This window comes from Poecilia mexicana, unplaced genomic scaffold (assembly GCF_051168715.1).
Source record: "Poecilia mexicana isolate PSO_F unplaced genomic scaffold, ASM5116871v1 scaffold_9, whole genome shotgun sequence".
Lineage (NCBI taxonomy): Eukaryota > Metazoa > Chordata > Actinopteri > Cyprinodontiformes > Poeciliidae > Poecilia > Poecilia mexicana.
Window position 1 is genome coordinate 5,266,870 of NW_028263378.1, and position 20,695 is coordinate 5,287,564.

The 20,695-nt window shown below is 41.2% G+C and overlaps 1 protein-coding gene across 2 annotated transcripts in view; it reads right to left on the reverse strand.

The window, feature by feature from the left end:
* znrf3 (zinc and ring finger 3) overlaps window positions 1-20,291 on the reverse strand; it is a 76,117-nt gene extending 55,826 nt beyond the window's left edge. The window contains exon 1 of one of the 2 annotated variants that reach the window (XM_088008664.1): window positions 19,416-20,291. In XM_088008664.1, the coding sequence (XP_087864790.1) occupies window positions 19,416-19,646 (231 nt within the window). In that variant the 5' untranslated portion in view covers window positions 19,647-20,291. The remainder of the gene's footprint in view (window positions 1-19,415) is intronic. The other variant, XM_088008663.1, reaches the window with a different exon arrangement.
* Between the last annotated feature and the right edge of the window lie 404 nt (window positions 20,292-20,695).

Here is a 20,695-nt window from a genome sequence, read left to right on the forward strand (position 1 = left end):
AGTCTGGTGACAGACTAATTCAGTGTGTAAGTGCCAACAAGCAGCACTAACTAGGACTTTCAGTAGATCACAGGAAAGCCAAACATATTGCAGCAAAGTAGTTCTGTTTTTATCATTTTTACCTTTCAAAAATACATTTTATTGGACTTTAGTGTCCTTTGATATCTCATATGTAAAAGAAAATGTATGCACATTTTATTTAATGTCGTCTTGAACTTACAATATTTTTACCAGGGCATGCTTAAATGAAATTAAATGTTCTGAACAAATGAAAAATATTTGTTTTTCATTTGTTCAAGAAATATACAAGTAACTACTGTTTTAGTAATACTAACCAAGATAAGCATACTAATCCCAACTATGAGATGCTAAATTCTGTATTTCTTTCTCTATATTTTAAAATAAATGGCTGTTTTCAAAAATGGCATGGTGTGGCTTCTATTTCCTACATTTATTAGCAATAACAGCTCTCAGAACTTCAATGTTGTTCTCATATATCCTAGTATCAGTTATTAAAGGTCAAAATTGGCCAAAAGCACATAAACCAGAGTTTGGAGAACATCCGTAAAATTTTTATTTTTCCCCATTTTTTTAAAACTGGACCTGGTAAATAACTATGAGAAGAAAAAACGAAGACAAAGGATCAATGACGGGGATTTCCAACTCTGACCCTTCTCATTGTGACTTGACACTTTAAGTATGATACCTACTGCTATACATCCAATGATAATGCATACTAAAAAGAGAATGAGAGGACATTCAGACAGCGTGGTAAGTCTGGCCTATTTTTGCATATGAAATTCCACTACAGCTATGGGTCAGGACCTCTGGGTCCTTAGGAAAGAATGTGTGACTTGAAACGGGAGACCAGAAGGGCTGCTTGCATCCCAATGGCTTTCCAGCTGGGAGGACAGCATTCAGATCAAAGAGGCTCTGTGACTCTTCAAGATGGGCAGTTGGGACAGACGGCAAGGGCATGTGAAGGGCCTGGGAGAGCGCTCGCTCTTCGTGCATCACGTGTGAAGGCCCCATGCTCAGCTTAGACTGTATATGGCTCCTCTGCATCTTGTTAACTCGACGAGGCCTTGGCCATTCAGGCCCCCATGAGTCTGCGGAGGCTTGAGCCAAGCAGTTTCTCTTGGCCATCAATGTAGAGCAGGATGATGCTCTTGTGATGACCAAAGTGGAAGGTTTTGTTGGAAAGTCAGCAGCAAGCCGATTTGCGTGATGCCGAAATTCAGCACATTTTTTCTGTCTTTTTGCCTCAACATACTGAAACAATATAACCATCTTTGCTATGGATAATGTTACTCGTTCTGAACTGGTGAATCATATGGTTGTTGAAAGACAATTGGAAAGCATGAAACTAGGCCTGGATGAAAAGGCTGGCAAACATATCACAATATAAGCATATCACATCAGTCAATATTGATAATTATTGTTTTTGTTATAAATATCTGAAATATTGTCAAAATGATGCTGTGAACTTTCCCGTTTTCTCTTCACACCTTTATTTTACTTTTAATCAGTTATGAGGCAGGGTGACTAAACCTTACACTGTGCAAGTTACTCAACAGGCAGTTGCTAGGTAACCAAAGAAAGAGCGAGTTGCTAGGTAACCAAAGAGTGAGCGAGTTAGTTGATGCCACTAACCTTGATTAACTGGCTGTGAGAGGTGGAGTTGTTAAAACCTTTCCATCTGCCTACATCCCCCAGAATGCTGTGCGGTTCAGTGAAATTATTGAGCATTTTATTGGATGCATTATCTATTAATATTGATGCGTCTATCACATTATTGACATATTGTTATTGAGTTATTGACCAGCCATCCATCATCTTCCACTTATCTGAGGTTAGTTTGAGGAAGTAAGTAGTTCAGAAGGAAAACAAACTACAGTTGCTAACTTATTCTTTAAGATCGCAATACGTCTGTGGTATAAAAAGAAAAACTTAAAGCTCTGGAATAGTCAGATGACCAAACCACCTGCTTAAAACTCATTTTGAGGTGTAGAACCAGTGGCTCTAATCTTAATCTCCCTATGGAAAAAGTCCCTCACCTCATCTTTAATGCAGAGGAAGCTCATTTTGACTGTTTCGATTCAGGATCTCATTCTTTATTTCATCTAATAACCACAGGCAAGGTATGGAAAGTAGACGGGCTGGTGAGAAACTGCTTTTCCACAGACAAGGCCCCAAGCTGTCTATAAATCCACATTTTCATCTCACCATCACTCATGACCCAGGAATCAAGTCAAGTCATCGCACATTTTAGCAACAAGGCAGTTAAAGTGTACAAATATAATTAATGGCATGCAAAATGTATTAATTAGACATTATGATCTGTAAGTGACCAGAATCCATAATATGTGGAAAAAATGAGCAGACTGTCAACAATATCCATGGGAGCGTCAGTTCACTCGACCTTTTACTATAATTTGACTATCCATGTAAAGCTACAACGTTGTTAAAGACATGCTACATCGAGTTTCACAGCTTTTGATTCACAGGCAGGATTCTTCCAAACACGAGATCGAAGCAAACGTTTCAAAAGTGTAGAAGTCGTACAGTCTGTCTGAAAACTTCGTACCCGACCTACACCACCAGCATAGATGCTGCACATCCTCAGGACACTGCTTATTTTGGCAGGTTCACAACAAGGTAAGAAATTATAAAAATATTTACCAGCACCTATTACTGATCTCTCAATAGATCCATGTAAAAACACAATGGAGAATACAACTGGTCCTGTGGACTCTCAGCTGCCATCTAGACCCGTGTGTATTAGTGTAACAAGTATGTCACAATAATAAGAACTGAGAACAGAGAGCCTTTTGTAGGGAGAACCATGATGACCAGCATCCCCTGTCAGGCTTCTGCCCCTATGGGAGAGATGAAGTCTCCAGAGCTCCAGCACCTTAGTCTGCCAGCCAGTCAGGTCTCAGCCTGGAGAAACCTGTCAACACTACCACAGAGGCCTCTATTCATCCCCACAAAGACAAAGCCAAAAGTGTACAAGCAGCCATCCAAGGCATCCCAAGCATCCAGATATCCACCAGCGATATCATTTTAGGCTTTTGTGAGGCTGTGTTTTAGTTCGCCCGCCGCTCAATCCCTTCATCCCTGCTCTCCTTCTTTATCTGTTGATCGTTTTGTTACAAAAAGATTTTCCCTACTGCATATTAACTGTATAAGTGAAAATAATTTTAACACATTAAATATGCATTACACGTAAAATTATTCCATTTCAATATAGACTCTGTAGAAGTTTTTTTTTACTCTGGAGACACAGGAATCTTAATCTTGAGCTCTTTGATTTATTTTTAACATAAAACAGATGGTTTTCATTTTGCTTTCAAACATCTTATTTCTCTATTTTGGCACTGAAATCCATTGGACTTCGTTTTTAAACAAAGCACTGATAATAATAAAGATTTGTAGCTTTGAGCCATCCTTTATAAAAGCAGAATAGTGTTTTTGAACATCCCACTGACCAGGCGTAGGTCAGGGTTGATCAACCAAATGGTCCAATTCTGGTAAACGGCCCACTTCAAGTAAAAAGTAAAACACTTGGATGTTCTGAACAGCCAGACAAAAAAATAAAATAAAATAAAACTGCAACATAAAATACAAATTTCTCAATCATAAATGAAAGTTGCTGAAATAATTAAACATAAGCAAGAACTTTTTCAACAGTCCATCAACATTGTTACAAGTACTGCAAATATTATGCAAAAGAAAAAAAAGATACTTGGATGATTTAGAAGTTTGCAGGAATTTGTGTCTGCTTTAATTTGGACTCTTTTCAGCCGGGCCCTCCTTTGGCTGCTCTGGGCCCCTGAACTCCAGTTCAGAAATCTCCACCTGCTGATAATATCAGCTGCCCTCCAGGATCTCCCTCCCCTCCTTTTCTTTTGGGCATGTGTGGCGGCCGCTGATAAAAGGGCTATAGATAAGAGGAAACACAAGCTGTGATGAGGAACACGTTGCCAGCTGCGAGTACCTCAGCGCAGTGGAATGGTAGGAGGAGGAGACGGATGGTAGGAACTGAAGAAAAACCAGGTAGAAAAAAAAAAGACGACAAGAGTGGAAGCAAAAGCTACATTTGTAAATCGTTTGTCTTCAAATGGTACAGAAACCCTGTTGTGAAATCTGAGATCCTGACTGACATAGAAGTTTGAACAAACAACCATCATTTAGGATTAACACCAAAAAAAGAAACAAAGCAACTGTCCATCCGACAAGAATCCAGATCGAACAACCCAATCTGCTGTCGCTTCCAGATGACAGTGCACCGGAACAAACTGAAAAAAAGGAAAATGTAAATAAATCTGAGCTGCTGACACGAGCTGAGAGTGGTGGGGACAGGTGCCACAATGACACCCGCGACCTCCAGGGATGTATGCATCCCATAGCGGTGTCCTCTTTCCAACATGGACACCGCTGGGACGAACCAGTTGGTCCACTTCACGGCATGAGCTTGGTACTTAACACAGACTGAACGGAAATCTGCTCAATTTTAAAGACTTTTTTTCTTCAAGTTCATTTAAACATTAAAATGTCTGTGCTTGCTGTTTCACTGCATCTTGTAGGTGGCCTTGCCATGTTTTAGATGTAAATAAATAGAGATGCTTTCAAGCCTGCTTTAAAATAGAGCATGCCCCGCTCTGGGCCTTGCTGCCTCCCATTGGCTCAGAATCAACTTAAAGTGTCCCGCTAATCCAACAGTTGTTTGGCCATGCTGAAAGTCACCTCTGAGTCCAGCTCTAGCACTCGTGTCAGGAATCCACAGGCTCTTTGCATACCGGGCAGCCGGATATCCTCTAGTTAAAGAGGGCCCTCTAAGCCAGGGACATGTGTTGGATGACTGGGAAGGGTGACAAGGGGTAGGGTTTTGTTTTTTTCTTCTTTTTTTTTTATTTGGGATGAGGTTGGTGGCAGGGATTTACAGGCTGTGCTTTAAAAGCCTTTAGAGTGACATCAGCATCACTTTGAGCTGGCACAGGAAGCCAAGTCCCTGGAAACTGGTCTGTTTTCTCGCTGATCCTCGGAGCTGCGCGCTGCGGCCGGGCGGAAAACTGCAGTTGTTCCCGTTCTGAGCCCGCCGATCTGCGGGACTCTGAATGGCTTTTGTGTTGCTGTCGGGACAGAACAAAGTGAGTTCAGGTTACTGCACTCCTCCTGTTATTGGCCCACATTGTCTCTAATTATTCCAGCAAACATTGACACAGCATGTGTGGTCTCACATTTATACACCCTCCCCTTTCCCTCCTGGACTGAACAAAAAAAAAAAGAGGAACTCATGAAAGAGAGGAAGGGAAATGACGTGCAAACACATGAACCTGTAATCTTACAGAGAAGATTTTACAGAAAGCTGCAGGGATTATCCGTCCTTTCAGGTTTACACACAACTTAAAAGTTTCGGTACACGACTCAGACCAACCAAGAACTTTGTCCAAAACACTACAAACTCTAATTTAAATTCTGAGCCTTTCTCGTTGCCAGGGCAATACAAACCTCGGCTTCTGCAAAACAATAATTACAATGAACGCATGCATCAGTACATTACCAAATCCTCTGTCCATGAGCTTAGCTTGAAGCAATGTTGCAGAAAAGCCAACTACAGAAGTGGTTGCCAAAGGAAAAGTCATAACCTCTTCCTTTAGGATGGAGGATGTAATAAAAAAGCATGACTGAATCTCGCCAGTTAGCCTACTGTAAAATTGTCACCATCCTCTTATCACTTAGAAGCAGCAATGCCGGAAAACCTCAGAGGAGTGGCAGGCATGATGAGAAATTCATATATAAGGCTATCTGAGCGAACACAAACCACATTTTTAGTAGAAGGTATTTGAAATAAAATGGAGTGATTACTAAATTTCAAGCTGACAGTGACGGAGGAAATATGTTGTCAGTATGAGCAAAAACTATGAAGATGTTTCATCAGTTTGGTTCAAAGACAATAAGGTTCAATTCTGTTTCACATATTAGATTCTAGAAAACTACACAACTCTAAAGTTAAAGCACCAGAGTTGGTGGTGCAAATATTTTCATACCAAAAGCAAAACTTCTACATGAGGCAGCTGCAGAGATTTTAAAAGGAAATTGAATAATTCTGTAATCAGCTGTTGTCAAGGCTACAGATATCATCTGCACCATTCCATTTTAAAACCAGCATAGACATTTGTTAATAATAGACGATGTTCATTCATCGTTAATCACCTGATGGGTTCTGACTCAACAGGAGTGGAAGATAAAATGTTCAATGTTAACAGAGAAAAAGGCGGCTTCAGAAGTGGAAATCCACTGCTGAGCTGGTTCTTGGGCTTTGGCTTTCGCATCCCTCCAATGGTACACCAAGAAGAAATCCAAAACCTCCCCAGAGACCAATGTTGTTTGTCCAGCCTTGTCTATGGAGTCAAGGCATGGGCCTTTCGCCAACAAGATTTGAACAAACTTGAGGTTTTTTCAAACGGATGAGACGTGCTTGTCTCTACAAGACCTGAAAGAGACAAACGCCATCAGAGAATGTGATGCCAACTAAAACCAGCTATTAAAGTACAAATCAAGGAACACACAGTGCAGTGGTTGGACCACATCTTCAGAATAAGCAATGACCAACTGCTCCAAAAGCTCTTGTAATGGCATAGATCTGCACACTGCAGACCAAAACATGATCCACTTGGGAAAAAGCAACTTGAAGACGATCGAGGCGCCTCAGTCAAACTAAGACCAGTAAACACGAAGTGGACAATCCAAAACTCACAGTGTCTCATCTCTAATGAGTGGGTTTTGTGTTGAAGTTGTGTGGGGAAAAAAGATGGAAAAAAAAAAAAAATCAGGACATCCCCCTGAAGAGCAACAATATGAGTCTTTCAATAAACAGCCATCACCTGGTTGTAATGAAGTGGAAATGCCAATACCCACATTTAGAGCTTTGGACAATCAATATGTCTGTGTTTAAGGTGAAGGGTCAAGTTATTTGTGTTTTCTACAGCTTTATTTTAAAATTAAAATTCAATGTTTGTTCCTTTTTCTACACTCTAACTGATATTATAGTTTTTAGACTTTGCTTTATTCTACTGCGCTTTAGTCGTTTTAATTGACTGGAGTGGTAAATGCTTCCACCAGTAAATTGAAGCGTGGCAATGGCAACTTCTAAAATTTTGATAGTTTCTCTTGAAAAATGCTGAAAACTGAGCTAATGATGACAACAATTCAACAAACGGTGAATACAGATACTAGAAATGCCTTTTTTACTTCTTTCATATCTCTGGATGTTTACGTCCCTCCTACATTTTTGCCGAGGATAGCAGTAATGTTTTACAGTATTGCCTCAAAGAGAAATCCGTCTTTACACAGTCTCTGGCCTTGCATGATTTAATAGAGCCGGCTCTATTAAATCTGCATCCCACTCAGGTGTGCACTTTTATAGATAAGGCCAACGTCACAGAACCTCCATAGTCTGGAGAATAATTCACTGGGGTAAACTTAAGAGTTCGACACAAACGCATGCTGAATATCTCTCTGATTCTAGCTGTTAAAACCTCTTATGCATATAACATGCATCAAATAATTCATACTCTATCAAATCATATAGATGTTTCACCAGACTTCACACCACACAATGTTGATGCCTACATTTGATTTTGTTTCATGATTTCAAACATAAACTCTACAGCAGACTGAAGTGTGATCTGTCCCATATGTGCAACTGATGGACATTTATGCACCTGGTGAACTGCACTATATCCTTCCCAATGCGTTATTTTATTTAAATATCACAGCCTGTGTCATTACGACACCAGCCAAATCATTCATATGGATCCATCTCCACTTGTTTTGAGGATTCAAGGTGCAACAGTAGCCGTGTTTCTTTACAAATGCATGCAAAACTTGGTTGATATCACACTAATGATGAAGAAACACAATTCTGCAAATGCTGTGTTTCCATTAAGAACCAAAATTACACGTGAATAAGTTTGGTCGCACAGCAAGTAATTTAAAAACATGTCGTGTCTTCATCATCCTACCACTTTCTGACATCATCTTCATCTTTTCTGTCAATAGTAACATCTGCTTATTGATCACATGACTCGCATGATCCGAAAAAAGTTTCTCCATTGCAGTTTGGCAAAATACACCAATTTCAATACACCTGAAACCCACCTCATCCTACAGGTGGAATGAGGTAAATGTGAGGTTTTTTTAAATTGTGTTTCCATTAAGATAATTTATTTTTGGAATTCCAATTTGCACAATTATATGGTCCATTGAAACACAACTAGTTACAGGTTCCTTCAGGAAATGACAAAGAGGACCTGAAGATGTCCAAATGCTGCCTTCAGAAGAAGCTAAATTAAAAGTAAACTCATATAGCACAGGCTTTATAAACAATAATTTAAGCAATTATGGCTCCAGCAATTAAAAGATTGAAATGTACTAAAATGTGTCATCTAAGCTCAAAGGTTAGCTTAGGTTAAAACTGTAAACAAATAAATATCCCTAGAAGTAAACCAAAGGCTAACTTTAGGAAAGACACCATTTCTTCTGGATAAATCTAGTCTGAACATACATTTTGTGAAGGATAAAATGTTCCTTCCAAGAGTATACGGTGAGGCCACTGTCCAAATGTCAGCGCCACATACCCAGAGATGTTTACTTCGACATGCCTGCGGGATGCATGTCACCCCGGGGTGACAGTTGGACTTTGGCACATGCCTGTGGGATGCAGACAGCATAGCGACGGCTCTGAACTGGTTCATCTTTTTCTGTTATTCCCGTCATCTCAAAACCCATTTCTACTTTCTCTCAAAACAGCATTCTGAGAAGTTACATTCCCTGACATGTCAAGGGACAACTTGTCATTAGAGAGCCAAGTGTGTTTGGACAAACTGCCCATGGAATCACCCCAGAATAACTTAGCCTCTTCAAAAACAGCCAAGAATGAAAAGTGCTGCTGCTACAGAGACATGCGACAGAGGGATGGACCTGGATAAATGCGAGGTGCGTCAGTAGAGCTATACAAATGATGAAGTGCACCCTATATCCACAAAAATATGATCACTCCTTCCTGTCGTCACTCAACTCAGTGACCTGCTGTAATGGGCAATAAAGTAATATGAACAGATGGAGTGCAAGGACAAAGAAATGGCCACAGCTGGACAGGAGTTATTGTCCTGACCTTTTCCTGAGGATTTAGAAGGTGGAAATGGATTATACTATGATTAAGTACAAAAAGGCAATGCATTAGACGGAAAATGTCAAATTGATTAGGCAAACTGATCAAAGTCTAGAGAAAAGTCAAAATGTTCTTTTGGGAGCATCGATTACTTCAGTGATATTCTTTTAGCTTTGTCAGCATCTCAAAATGTTTTGCATGTGCATTACATTTGGACTGACTGTCTTTTTTGCCACGTGGATTTTACATGTTGGTCTTTTCATCCTTTTGGAGTTTTATAATTTTGCATTTTTAATCATTTTAATCAGTTAGAAAAATCAAGTCATCAGGTTTTTCCAATTCCAATAGTTTTATAGTTTATTGTAAGGAGATGCAGTTACTAGGAGGTGAACTCTTTGTTTGATCAGGGTTCAAATATGGCAAATATAATAAAATGAGGTTGATGATGTTTCTGTGACGATGTATTACAACATAAAGAAAATTTCTACTTAATAAAAAGTACTAGAAATTTCAGTAGACAGGTACATTTCTAACAAGTACAAAGCTGAAGTTTTTTATAACTTTAGTTATTTAGGAATTACATTTGCAAATGGCAGCAGCTATAATTGAGAAAAATCAATCCTTTGACTGATTTTCTGATTTGTGTTCCGTCTCCTCACTTTAAAATAAAAACGACCAGTTGGACGATCCTGCGACTGCCGACAAGCGCTACAGTCTCACTGTGCTGGAAAAAGGGGGTCTCTCCATCTCTTCAACTAGCAACAAAAGCTTTATGCTGCAAGCTTTGGCTTCCAAATTCATACAGGAACTTCAAATGAAAGACGGCACAGGTGTTTACTGCCAGTTAAACATCAAAAAGGAAGCACAATCACCAAACTGGGATCAGAAAAACAAGCGCAAAGATATGCAAATAGCTAATAGCAGATTATAGCTGTGCGCTCTGAAAGCAAAACTGTGTCCGGTATGAAGCACCTTTTTGTGCCATCATGGAAGCCGACTACGAGTCATCAGCCTGCTGGAGGCGGTTTACAAAGATCTGTGGTCACGCTTAGCTTAGCACACATTACAGGGGAAGTAGATGTGCACATTTTATCAAACACAAACAGAAGCTCTATATAAACATTACAGAGACACTATGCTGTTCCAGCCGATGTGTACTTTGGAAACGTCCACTAGAATCAAAGTTTTCTGTCACAATGCAAACCTGTAGCAGTAGAGCGATATGTTCAGCTATCTGACTTTAAGCCTGAAAACACTAGATGGGTATGTCTTCTTGCACATAAGCAACATCTCCACCTTTATTTGTATGGGAGCGGATTTAGCTCGAAGGCCTGCAATTACATCATCATTCAGTTTTGCAGCTCCGCATATCAACGCTGGCATTAGTCATAGAGGCCTTTGAAGAGTTTGGCCCAGCCTTCGCTCCTTTTTCTCTCACTCTCTCTTTCCTCGCTCTGCTTCTCTCCCGCTCCCCCCCTTTGGTTCTGCCTTTGATGTTAGCACGCGGAACTGTGCCGAGCACCGTGGCCTCCCAGGACTCCCCGCCTCGACTGATACTATCTGCTCAGGCAACGCATTCATGTGGTTTACACCAGCGGCAAGACTCCCGGCAAGCTATTCACCCAGCCACACAGGCCCCTCCCTGTTCAGGGTCCAGGAGTCGGAGCGAGCGGTGGCGGCGGCGGCGGCGGCATGGCCAGGGCCGCTGACAGAGAGAGGGGAAGGAAAGTAGAGTTTTGATACTTTTCCTATACTGTACCACCAGTCCAGAAACAGCAGAAAGAGAACATATTTGCCTTTTTTAAATAGTTTTCAGGAAAGACGAACCCTATAAAAAATTTTTTTTAAAAAGTCATGTGTCCCCCGTGTTTTGAGAGGTACCCCTGATACAGGAACAATATAAAAGTCATTTTTTATATTGAAAATCTAGGCCGCTTTCTTATTGCCAGAGCAGGAGCCGCGATAGATGCAGCGATATCTCATTACTCAGGAGACTTGCGGCACAGCGCTCTGCAAGAAAAATAAGCATGCAGAGATAACCCAGCTTGTTCTCATCTGACCAAGCAGGTCCAATCCATCACGCCTCTGGCCTCATTATGTTATGCAATTCTTCTTTACTGCTTTAGCACTTTGTGAAAATACTCATACCCAAGTTTTCTCACATTTCACACAAAACATTTTCATAGGTTCTTATTTGACAAACCACATCAAATTAGTGGATAATAGTGAAATGAAATGAATATAAATGGCTTAAGTTTATTTTATATACGAATGAAAGATTTGCATCTTTCTATGCAGCCACCAAGAGTCAATACTTTGTTTCCAGTTTTATCCAGTCTTACTTCTATAACAGAAGTCAGGCAGATTGGACGGAGAACATCTGCAACCATCAATTTTCAAGTTTTGTCAGAGTTGACAATTGGATTTATAGCTGAACTTTGACTGGACCATTCTAAACATATAAATATGCTTCATAGATCCATTGAAGCTCTGTTTTTCCTCCTGCCGTAAAGTTAAACTTCATTTCAGTTTCATAGTTTTCTTCCAACCTTTAACACTTTTTCTTCAATCTCTTTCCTGCATTTCCTACAGTCCAACTCCCCATGATTCCCTTCACCATGGAGCTGAAAACACAATGTTTCGTGTTGGAGAGAACGTCTTCAAAGTGACGTTTACCTTTACTTAACCGCCACATGTGGCGTTTTTGCATGTCCCTTACTGGTTTCTGCCGCATGTTTGCTGCGTCTCTATATGGCTTCTAGCAAACTTCAACTAGTGACTTTCTTTCAACATACGTCGCCTTCTTGGCATTCTTCCATAGGTTTTTAGAGTACACAACTAACAGTTTTCTCCTGCAACTCCTCCAGAGTTACCTTAAGCCTCCTGGCTGTTTCTTTATTGGCCCATCAGTCATTTTTGATGGGCCCCACGTCTGTGCAATAGTCTTCTCATTTTCGGATGATGGATGGAACATTGGTTTGCAAGATGTTCACAAAGTGGAAAGCAGTCTATACTTGGTAATTACATGAGTGAAGGCAATTTGACTTTTCTAAGCGTAAAAAGGGGGATCAACATGAATGCAAACTAAAAAGCACACCTTGTAAGCAAAAAAATTAGCATGAAAACCTTAAGAGTTCAAGGGGTATGAAAACTTTTGGAAAGCACTGTGCCCACAGGTGGACACACATAAGGAGAAGGTAGAAGGGGGTCTGGGATGTGAGAAGACATTAGCATTTTGGGCCAGAAGCATTCACCTGAAATCAACTGGAATGCTGTTAATGACCTCTGCAACAGCTGCGAAGGAATGCATTTACAAAAAGATGAAAGAAAAAACCGTCTCTGATGCCTTTGATAAAAAAGAAACACGCACAACCAGTCGCAACAGGAAACTAAAGTGATATTCTTCACAAAAACCTGTATATTAAAACAGCATTAACATCAACATTGTGGATGGGCTTGCACATTATGCAATGATGCACACAAAAGACAGAACTTTGAACCCAGTGTTCCTGGAGTTGGGTAAGTAAGGAAGATCTCTGATAAGTCGAGCTCTCCTTTATAAAAACAAAGATCAGAGAGACGACTGACTGCTAAAAATAAGCAGAACAAGGAACATTTAAGCAGGAAACCTGCCCTTCTGTCCACCTACCTTTCTAGTCCATTGACATAAAAAAGTTCAACAAAGGAGGCAGTTGGCATTGTGGCCTTTCACAGTTAGTCAGCACATTCCTAACCAACAACAAAAGGATGCCTCTGCCTGGATGAGCTACTACAAGCATTGTCATTTTATAACCCTCGACCCCTTAGCCTTTGTTCTGCGGACCCCATGTGTCAGTGGATAAAAATGTGGGATGTCAGGATGGACTGTGCCTTTCAGCGCCTTTTCATAAAACGAAGGGAACGCACACCATGCGTTGCGCAAAAAAACAAAATCCCACTCAGGACTCCGGTCAGTCAGCGAGTTTTCAAAGCCGCCTGAGATAAAACAGAAGACTGAGAGATAAAACAGTTCTCCACCCGCCTGGATGCTTTTCCCAAGCATCGTTCCCAAGAAAAATGTGTAACCTCTGGGCAAACTGGCTAATGCTTCCTAATCAGAAAAGCGTCGAGGGACAAAACAAGACACTCAGACATACAAACTTGGACACATAATCAATGTTGGATCAGGAGGGGAGCGACACAAGGGAGCAGCTGTCCCCTGAGAGGAGAGAAAGCTGGTCGGACAACATCAAAGCTCAGCCAGTCAGTCCGTTGCTGCTGGGGCCACCAGTACCAACACGCACTGGTTTTAGGTAGATCTGTCCTTAGACAGGGAGAGAGTGAGGCTCAGAGGCACAGGTGTAGAAGTCAAGATCAAAAGAGCCAGAGGTAGGAGAGGAAAATGAGTTTGGAAAACAGAAATATAACGTTTGAGAAAGATTAGAAAAGCGCAGAGATTCACCAGTAAACAGAGAAAACAATGAAATGCCAACCCACTGCCTCTCAGCTGGTTAAAATAAAAATTTTCATTTTTTTTTCCCTCACTTGAAAATAAACCAAATTGTTAGTGGAGACAATGAGATCATTGATGTTTGTAGCAACTCCTATCAACAATGATGGACACTGCTGTACTCTTCCCATTATGTAGTGAATATTTGATGTCTTTTTAGCACGTTTTATTATTTTTTACTTTTAATACTTTGTCTCTTTTTTATATTCACATACTTGCTGTAACATTAATTGTTCCACACTCAAGCTCCTCAAAAGTGCTGTAATTATTTCTCATTACATAATGCTATCCAAGTAAATAAATGACAATTTTGAAGATTCATGTTTGGCGTTAACTTCCGATTTATTCCCCACTTACATTGTTGTCATTTTCAATAGACTTAGAAAGTTGTTCGAAAAAGTTTAGCTACTTTATGAAAAAAAAAAAGAATTATTCTTGTAGCAAACAACTTGGTGACTCATGAGTGAGCACCTGTTACGCACACAAATCCCTCTGTGTGACGATCTGTTATTGAAAATGTTCTAGTAAGCCAATCCCGTAGCTTCATACGTAATATTAAACAGTCATACCATAAGCATAAGCAGTTTTAGATTATGCCACGTTGTTTGTGCACCCAGTTTGTGTCGTTACTGTGCAGAACCTGCTGCTGGCAGGGAGTGAAATCAGGGGTGGGTTTGCAGACAAAGCAAAGAAGACCAGAGGAATTAGCCCACACCTTAGTGCATTGTCTACCTCTCATTGAGACAACTCAAGCTAAACTATCAGTATACGTCTTTTATATACACAAAGAAGTTTATTAAATAAGTGTAGCAGTCTGGTAGTGCCCTGACAGTCGCTACAAACCAAAATATCTTAACTGGAAAATGTATTTTAACTTATTTTGCCTTCAGACAAGTAAAGGTTCAAAAAGAAACTCTTCAATTGTGAAGTGAATGTGCAAACAGCTACTAGCTTAAAACTTTGGCAGCAAATGCTCCAGATAATTCCTTAAAAAAAATTCACTGTGCTGAAGTACACAATTTCTTCAACCAAAAATTAAATAAGCATTTCCTGTTGTCATTGCTGAAGTAACATGAAATGATATAAGAGGAGTCGATGGGAACATCTGCCAGTAAAACAGCCTCCATATACAGGCTCCCAAAGGACTCAATTTAGTTTGAGAGACTACTTAGCCTTAGCTGATTGGTTTGTAAACATTACTTGAAATCATCCACTTGCAGTCTAGGACGCGTAACAGTTTTTGGCTCCATTTTAAATACCACACTGGGGGCGAGACAGTGTGTAGGAAAGGGCAGGATGGGGGGTGAGGGGGGTGTTAAGCAAGAGAAAGAGAAAAACAGTTTAGTCTGTTCTATTCCAAAAAGAGGAGAAACGCAGCCTCAAATTACTTTGGCTGAGACATGAAAGTGAAGCAGGGTGGCGGTTAAGAGACGATAGCACTTAAAATACAGCTGCAACCGCCAAGCCAATAACTGGAAAAAAGTAGGGAGCGTCGCTTTCAACCTTTCAAAACCAGCGTTTGTGTACTCTGCTACTGTTGCTTTGGCGTTGGGAGTGGCCCCGGACCGGGGCACCTACTGTCTGGGCCCGGGCCCCATTATAGCCTCTTGGGGTTTCCAGGCTGCGGTGAGAACGCGCGCTGGATGCCTTAAACCACTAAAGCTCTCATTATAGTCTAAATGCAGCGCGACACAAGCCCTGCCAACTGCAAGGTAGGAGCTCCAGTATTCCAGCGCATCGTTGTCTCAATTGAAAACCACCACTTTCCCCCCTGAACATTTAGTCAGTGGGAAACAAAAGGCTGCAGGCTCTTTAGATGCTTCAGGAGATCAAGTTCAAAGGTCAAACCGCTCGTGGAAGTTGAGAAAACTAGCCGGATCTTTTGTTTTTTCTTTTTTTTTGAAGCAGGATTCAAGGGATGCTCTGTCCTCTCAGAGAGGAAGTCAGGAAAAAGCCACATTATTCCCTCTGGTTCTGGCCGACGATGCTATGAGTTCCATCTGGAGCTCTGCGTGCCCCTGCCACGTCCCGGCTTCTTCAGTCGCACGCCGACAAGTACGGCTCCGCTGGAAATCAGAGGCAGATGTGAGCTCGTGCATCTGCAGGTCGCCCGGCGACAGGCAGAGCGGCGCAGTGATGAAGAGCGCAGAAATGACGAGCGGCAGATGGCTCTGCGAAGCGGTACGGATCAGGAGAGCTGTCGGCAGCGAGGAGAAGGATTAAAACAGTGAGAAACGTCCGTCCTGGGCACTAGGGCTGAAACGATTAATCAAATCAATCACGAATATTGAAATAATCGTCACATAATTTAGTAATCGATTCATCGTTAACTGGAGTATACAAACTCAACAGAAGGTCATTTGATGCAAAGCAACACAGAGCAGAAATTGAGCCACAACTATATAAAATATATACACACATTTTGCATTTAAGCTGAAAAACACTTTTGTCTGTAAATATTTTACCCAGAACTCCTCAAGTGGCATGGTTTTAACTTCACCCAAATCAAACTCACCAAATCAATCAGGTTCAGGTTATAAAACAATATTTCAAGTTTGGAACATCTCAGGGAGTCAGTCAGTCATCTGGGAACAGAGAAATGATGAGACAACTCCAAATCATCACATGGCCATTCATCTAAAACGAGCTTTAAACACAATGAAGCAATCAAAAGAAGCAGCAGACATCCACATCTGAGGAGGGAGAAACCACTGACAGAACAGCAATTAGTCCTGCACACCTCAAATCTGGCTCCAACCACACACAGTGTGTAACACGGTAGTGGCAGCATCATGAATGCATCATTTTCTGCAGCGAGTTGATAGGAGCTGGAGGAAGCTAGCTAAAGAAGAGCTGGGACAGGACAACTTTAACCATACATCAGAGCTACAATGACCAAAACACGTTACTGTGTTTAAACAACCTAGTCAAAGCCTTGACCCAAGTGTAAAAGAGAGCAAGAAAAATGATGTTCAGGGACTTTCCATTTGATTTTAATTTATTCAAGAAGTTTTTAAATATGGAAAGCTGGTAACCCAAGACTTACATTGGCTACTGCAGTGAAAGATGTTCCTACAAAGTTTTGATTCAAGGTTGCTGAACACAAATACACGCCTACGATTTTTACTTGATAAAAATTGAGAAAAGCATGCATCATTTTCCCTCCGCTTCAAAATCAATCACTGCTTTGTGTTTGTCTCTCTCATAAAATCCCAATAAGAAACACTGAAGTCTGTGACAGTAATGTGAGAAATGCAAATCAAGATCAAGTGTAATGAATGGATATATTTGGAAAGCAGAGCATTAGAAGCTGAATAGACTTTAGTGGATCAAATGAACAAACATCCAGTTTCCTAAATTAAAGCTTCTCCATTTAATTGCTCTTGACACAAAACTGCTGCTTCTTCATTTCCCAAGACACTAGAAGAGCTATAACGACATACATACACAACTATCTATATTTAGAAATGTTCCACCGTGCTTTTGAGAAAAAATAAATAAATCAAAGCTCAGTCAAAGTTGCCATTCAACTCCTGTTGCTACGCAGACACTGACACTTTAAAATGATTTATAGAGCTGAGCTGTGGCAACGTGGGGACTGGCTGGAGGAGCCTGGGGTTTTGGCAACCGGGCCAAATCTACATCATCGTGCTCCCCAACCCCGACCCTCTGAAAGAGAGCAAAAGCAAATTAACTTAATTTATTATTTTTGGCCCCGGCGGCGTGTGCCACTTTTCACACTCTTCAGGCAGAGCCGAGGCTGTGTTAACTTCAGGGAATTCGAAAAGGAGAGTTGGGAGAGTACATGTGGTGATTGTGGTTGGATCTTTACTCAGGAACAGAGCCAACACAGCCCTCTGCCCCCCACTCCGTCTGCAGTCCATTAGAACCCATACCTGCTCAGGGTTCTGATCAAGCAGCAAAAAAAGACCAAAATACTCCACAAACCCAATGTTGTGGTTCCGAGGGGTCACACTTGATAACTGAATACTACCTAAATATTTGGTTTAACATAATTTCACTTCTTAAAACATCACAAGGATTTCCAGAAACTTTACAGGAATGTTGTAACGCTATAGAACGTGATACCCTTTAAAAATTATGTTCTCCAGATTGTCATTTATTGCCAGTTCCGACTCAGAAACCTAAAAGGGGGAAAATATATATATATATATATATATATATATATATATATATATATATATATATATATTTGGCAGAATAGAAGGTACAAGAAATTTAAGACAGTTGCTCTGCGTTGGACGGGCCGCCGCTCATTACAGCCCAAGCTGTCTCCAAGTGGTCAGCAGCTATGTTTGTAAAGAAAGGAAACCTAAATAGATGCGGGTTCTGATGTAAAGCTGAGGTCCGGCATAGCTGTGCGGTTACGCAGTGGCGCCGAGTGACCATCACTGTGTATCCCTACCTCTGATCACCACATATCGGCTTTCTCCTAACGTCAAAGGCTCTTTGGAGAAAAACAAAACTGTAAGGACGCATTTAGAAGATGCTGAGTTGTACAAACAATGTAGATGAGCAAAGAGGAGGAGGACAAATGTGTCATGGTGGACACTTTGCAGCAATGCAACAATGCAGCATCCCTCAAATGATGCAAAGTCAAATGCATGTTTAGCTTCTAATTCTGCAGCTTCCCTGCAACAAATCACTGCTAGCCGAGTTTCATCTCCAGAAAACTGACCCTAAACTAAAAGAGAACTTGTGTCTATAATTTTGTAAGTGCAGATCAACTTTACTGCAGTTTTGGTTTTAAAGGCAACTAAATATATGCATTACCCAGAAGAGGCTTGGAAATATGAAGGGGAAGAGGAAAAAAGAATTTGAAGGAGCTGTGCACCTCAGGATTCTATCAAGTTTAAGGTCATTAAAAGCCCTGGCACTGCACAAGAAGAGAACTCTGTGCTGCCCTGTAGTCGGTGGCCAAGCAGATTAGGAAAGAATTAGCCCATAAAACTTCAAATAAACACCTTGAAGCGAGGAAAAGCTCCATATTTCCCCCCCGACTCCCCGATCCGAACACTTGCAGCTCTGGCCAAGTGCACTTGACGCGTTTAGGGTCCAGGAAATAAAATATTACATATTTGTATGAAAGTTACTTTTTTTTAAATGCAACAACAGCTAAAAAAGAAAAAAAAAAGTTTAATGTGGGCGAATAAAGCCTTTATATTTGGCAAAGTACAAATTAATGTTTATGTTTGGAACTTGGTAGCGATCATGTGTGCAAAACAATTTTACGCGGAAATTTGCATTAGAACGTGATCCAAAAAAAGTCAAACATGCGCATAAATACACGCGTAGTGTTGCTGCTATTGCGAAATACGTACACACACACACACACACACACACGGAAAACCTGCTCGGTGAAAGTTTACGAACTTTTCACAGCGCTCTGCGATGCGTTACCAAAAAAAAACTCCAGTTACTATTTCAGCGCAAATGACTGAAAAGTGCGCACCAGTTATCAAACAAAATAACTTGCAAGAGCATGTTTTCCCTGTGAATGAATTCCACAAGATAGGAGCCATCTTGTGACCGCATATGCTTGCAGGCTTTAGTACCATCCTCTCTCACTCACACACACACACGCACACACACACGCACACGACATATCTTGTCAGCTCCCCCACAGCCACTGTGGAAAAAAGTTTTATAGAGGGCAGCTTGGTGAAACTGCAGCCCGATTCTGGTGTCGCCCGGTTCTGCGGAGCAGCTTAGAATAAAAACACGTACTTGAACGATCTCCCCCTCCGCGCTGATAGTGGCTCCAGCTTCGGAGAACCGTCCCTGCAAGCCAGTCGTGTAGGTAGTATAATCCCCATTGGGACTGGACTCGAACAGCACCACTTCCACAAAGGCTGTATCCTTGGCGAGAACGGCGCCCAGAGAAGCGGCCAGCAGCCAGATCACCGGGACCACCGAGTCGGGCACCCGAGCCGAGCCTCTCCTTAGGAAAATCATCATCTTGCCGGCTTGATCTGCGCCGATCGGGACATAATTTCACACGGATTAATTAATCGGGTGAAGGTAATTGGAATCAGGTGTAGTCGCTGCGGGCGATGCCTCCAAAAAAAAAAAAAAAAAGAAAAAAAAGGGAGTCGGGATTGTGCAATAAAAGCTGAGCCCCTGCGCCGAAGCGTGTTTATTTCACCACTGCGAGCCTTGTCAATTACATTGCCTCAACGCTGCCTCGCTTTCTCCCTCCCTCTTTCTTTCTCACCCTCCTCCTCCTCCTCCTCTACAAAGCGGATCTCCTTTGATCTCCAAACACGTGATTTTTTCTTTTTTTCTTTTTTAGTTCCCCCCCCACCCCTCCTCACTCCCAAAAGGGCTTTATCCCCACCCACCAGTCTTTCTGACCCTCTCCTTTGCACTCCCCACTCTGAAGTGCCAGCACTCAGTTAAGGAGGCACCGCGGACTTTCTGTTCGTCCTGAAAGGAGGCCTTTATTGTTTGAGGGAACTTCAAGTTACACGGTAACTTTTGAGTTAAGTGAGTTCCCCCAGTTGGACGTGAAGTAGATCCCGCGTGTTCGACCCCACGTCTCGGTCCCTGGCGTTCACGCGCTGCTCTCTCCCGCAGTTTCACGTGCTTGCCATCCGCCGCGCCACCTTAAAACAAACACTACCCTCCTCAGGACGTTTCATGATTTACCCGGGCTAATTTTTTTGATCACATTCATGTTTGCTCAGCAACTGACTATGAAATTTGTACTTGTTGGAAAAAATTATGCGATTAATAAAATTACAATGGATTTTATAATTTGTTTAACGGCACAAATTGGAGGATGAACCATGACCAATTTAAACCCATTAGGTAAATTTTGTGACAACAAGTTTAGAACTGTTTATCCAAACATTTTGGACATGTAAATAATAATAATAAAAAACATTTTAAATGTTTCTGTCAACAAGTAGTTACAAATTTCAAAAAGTGTTTTTTTGGATTTTATTTCTGTCTTTTGGAATGGGTGAAAATGTTATAGGAAATAAAAAAAAGCGTACCTTAAGATT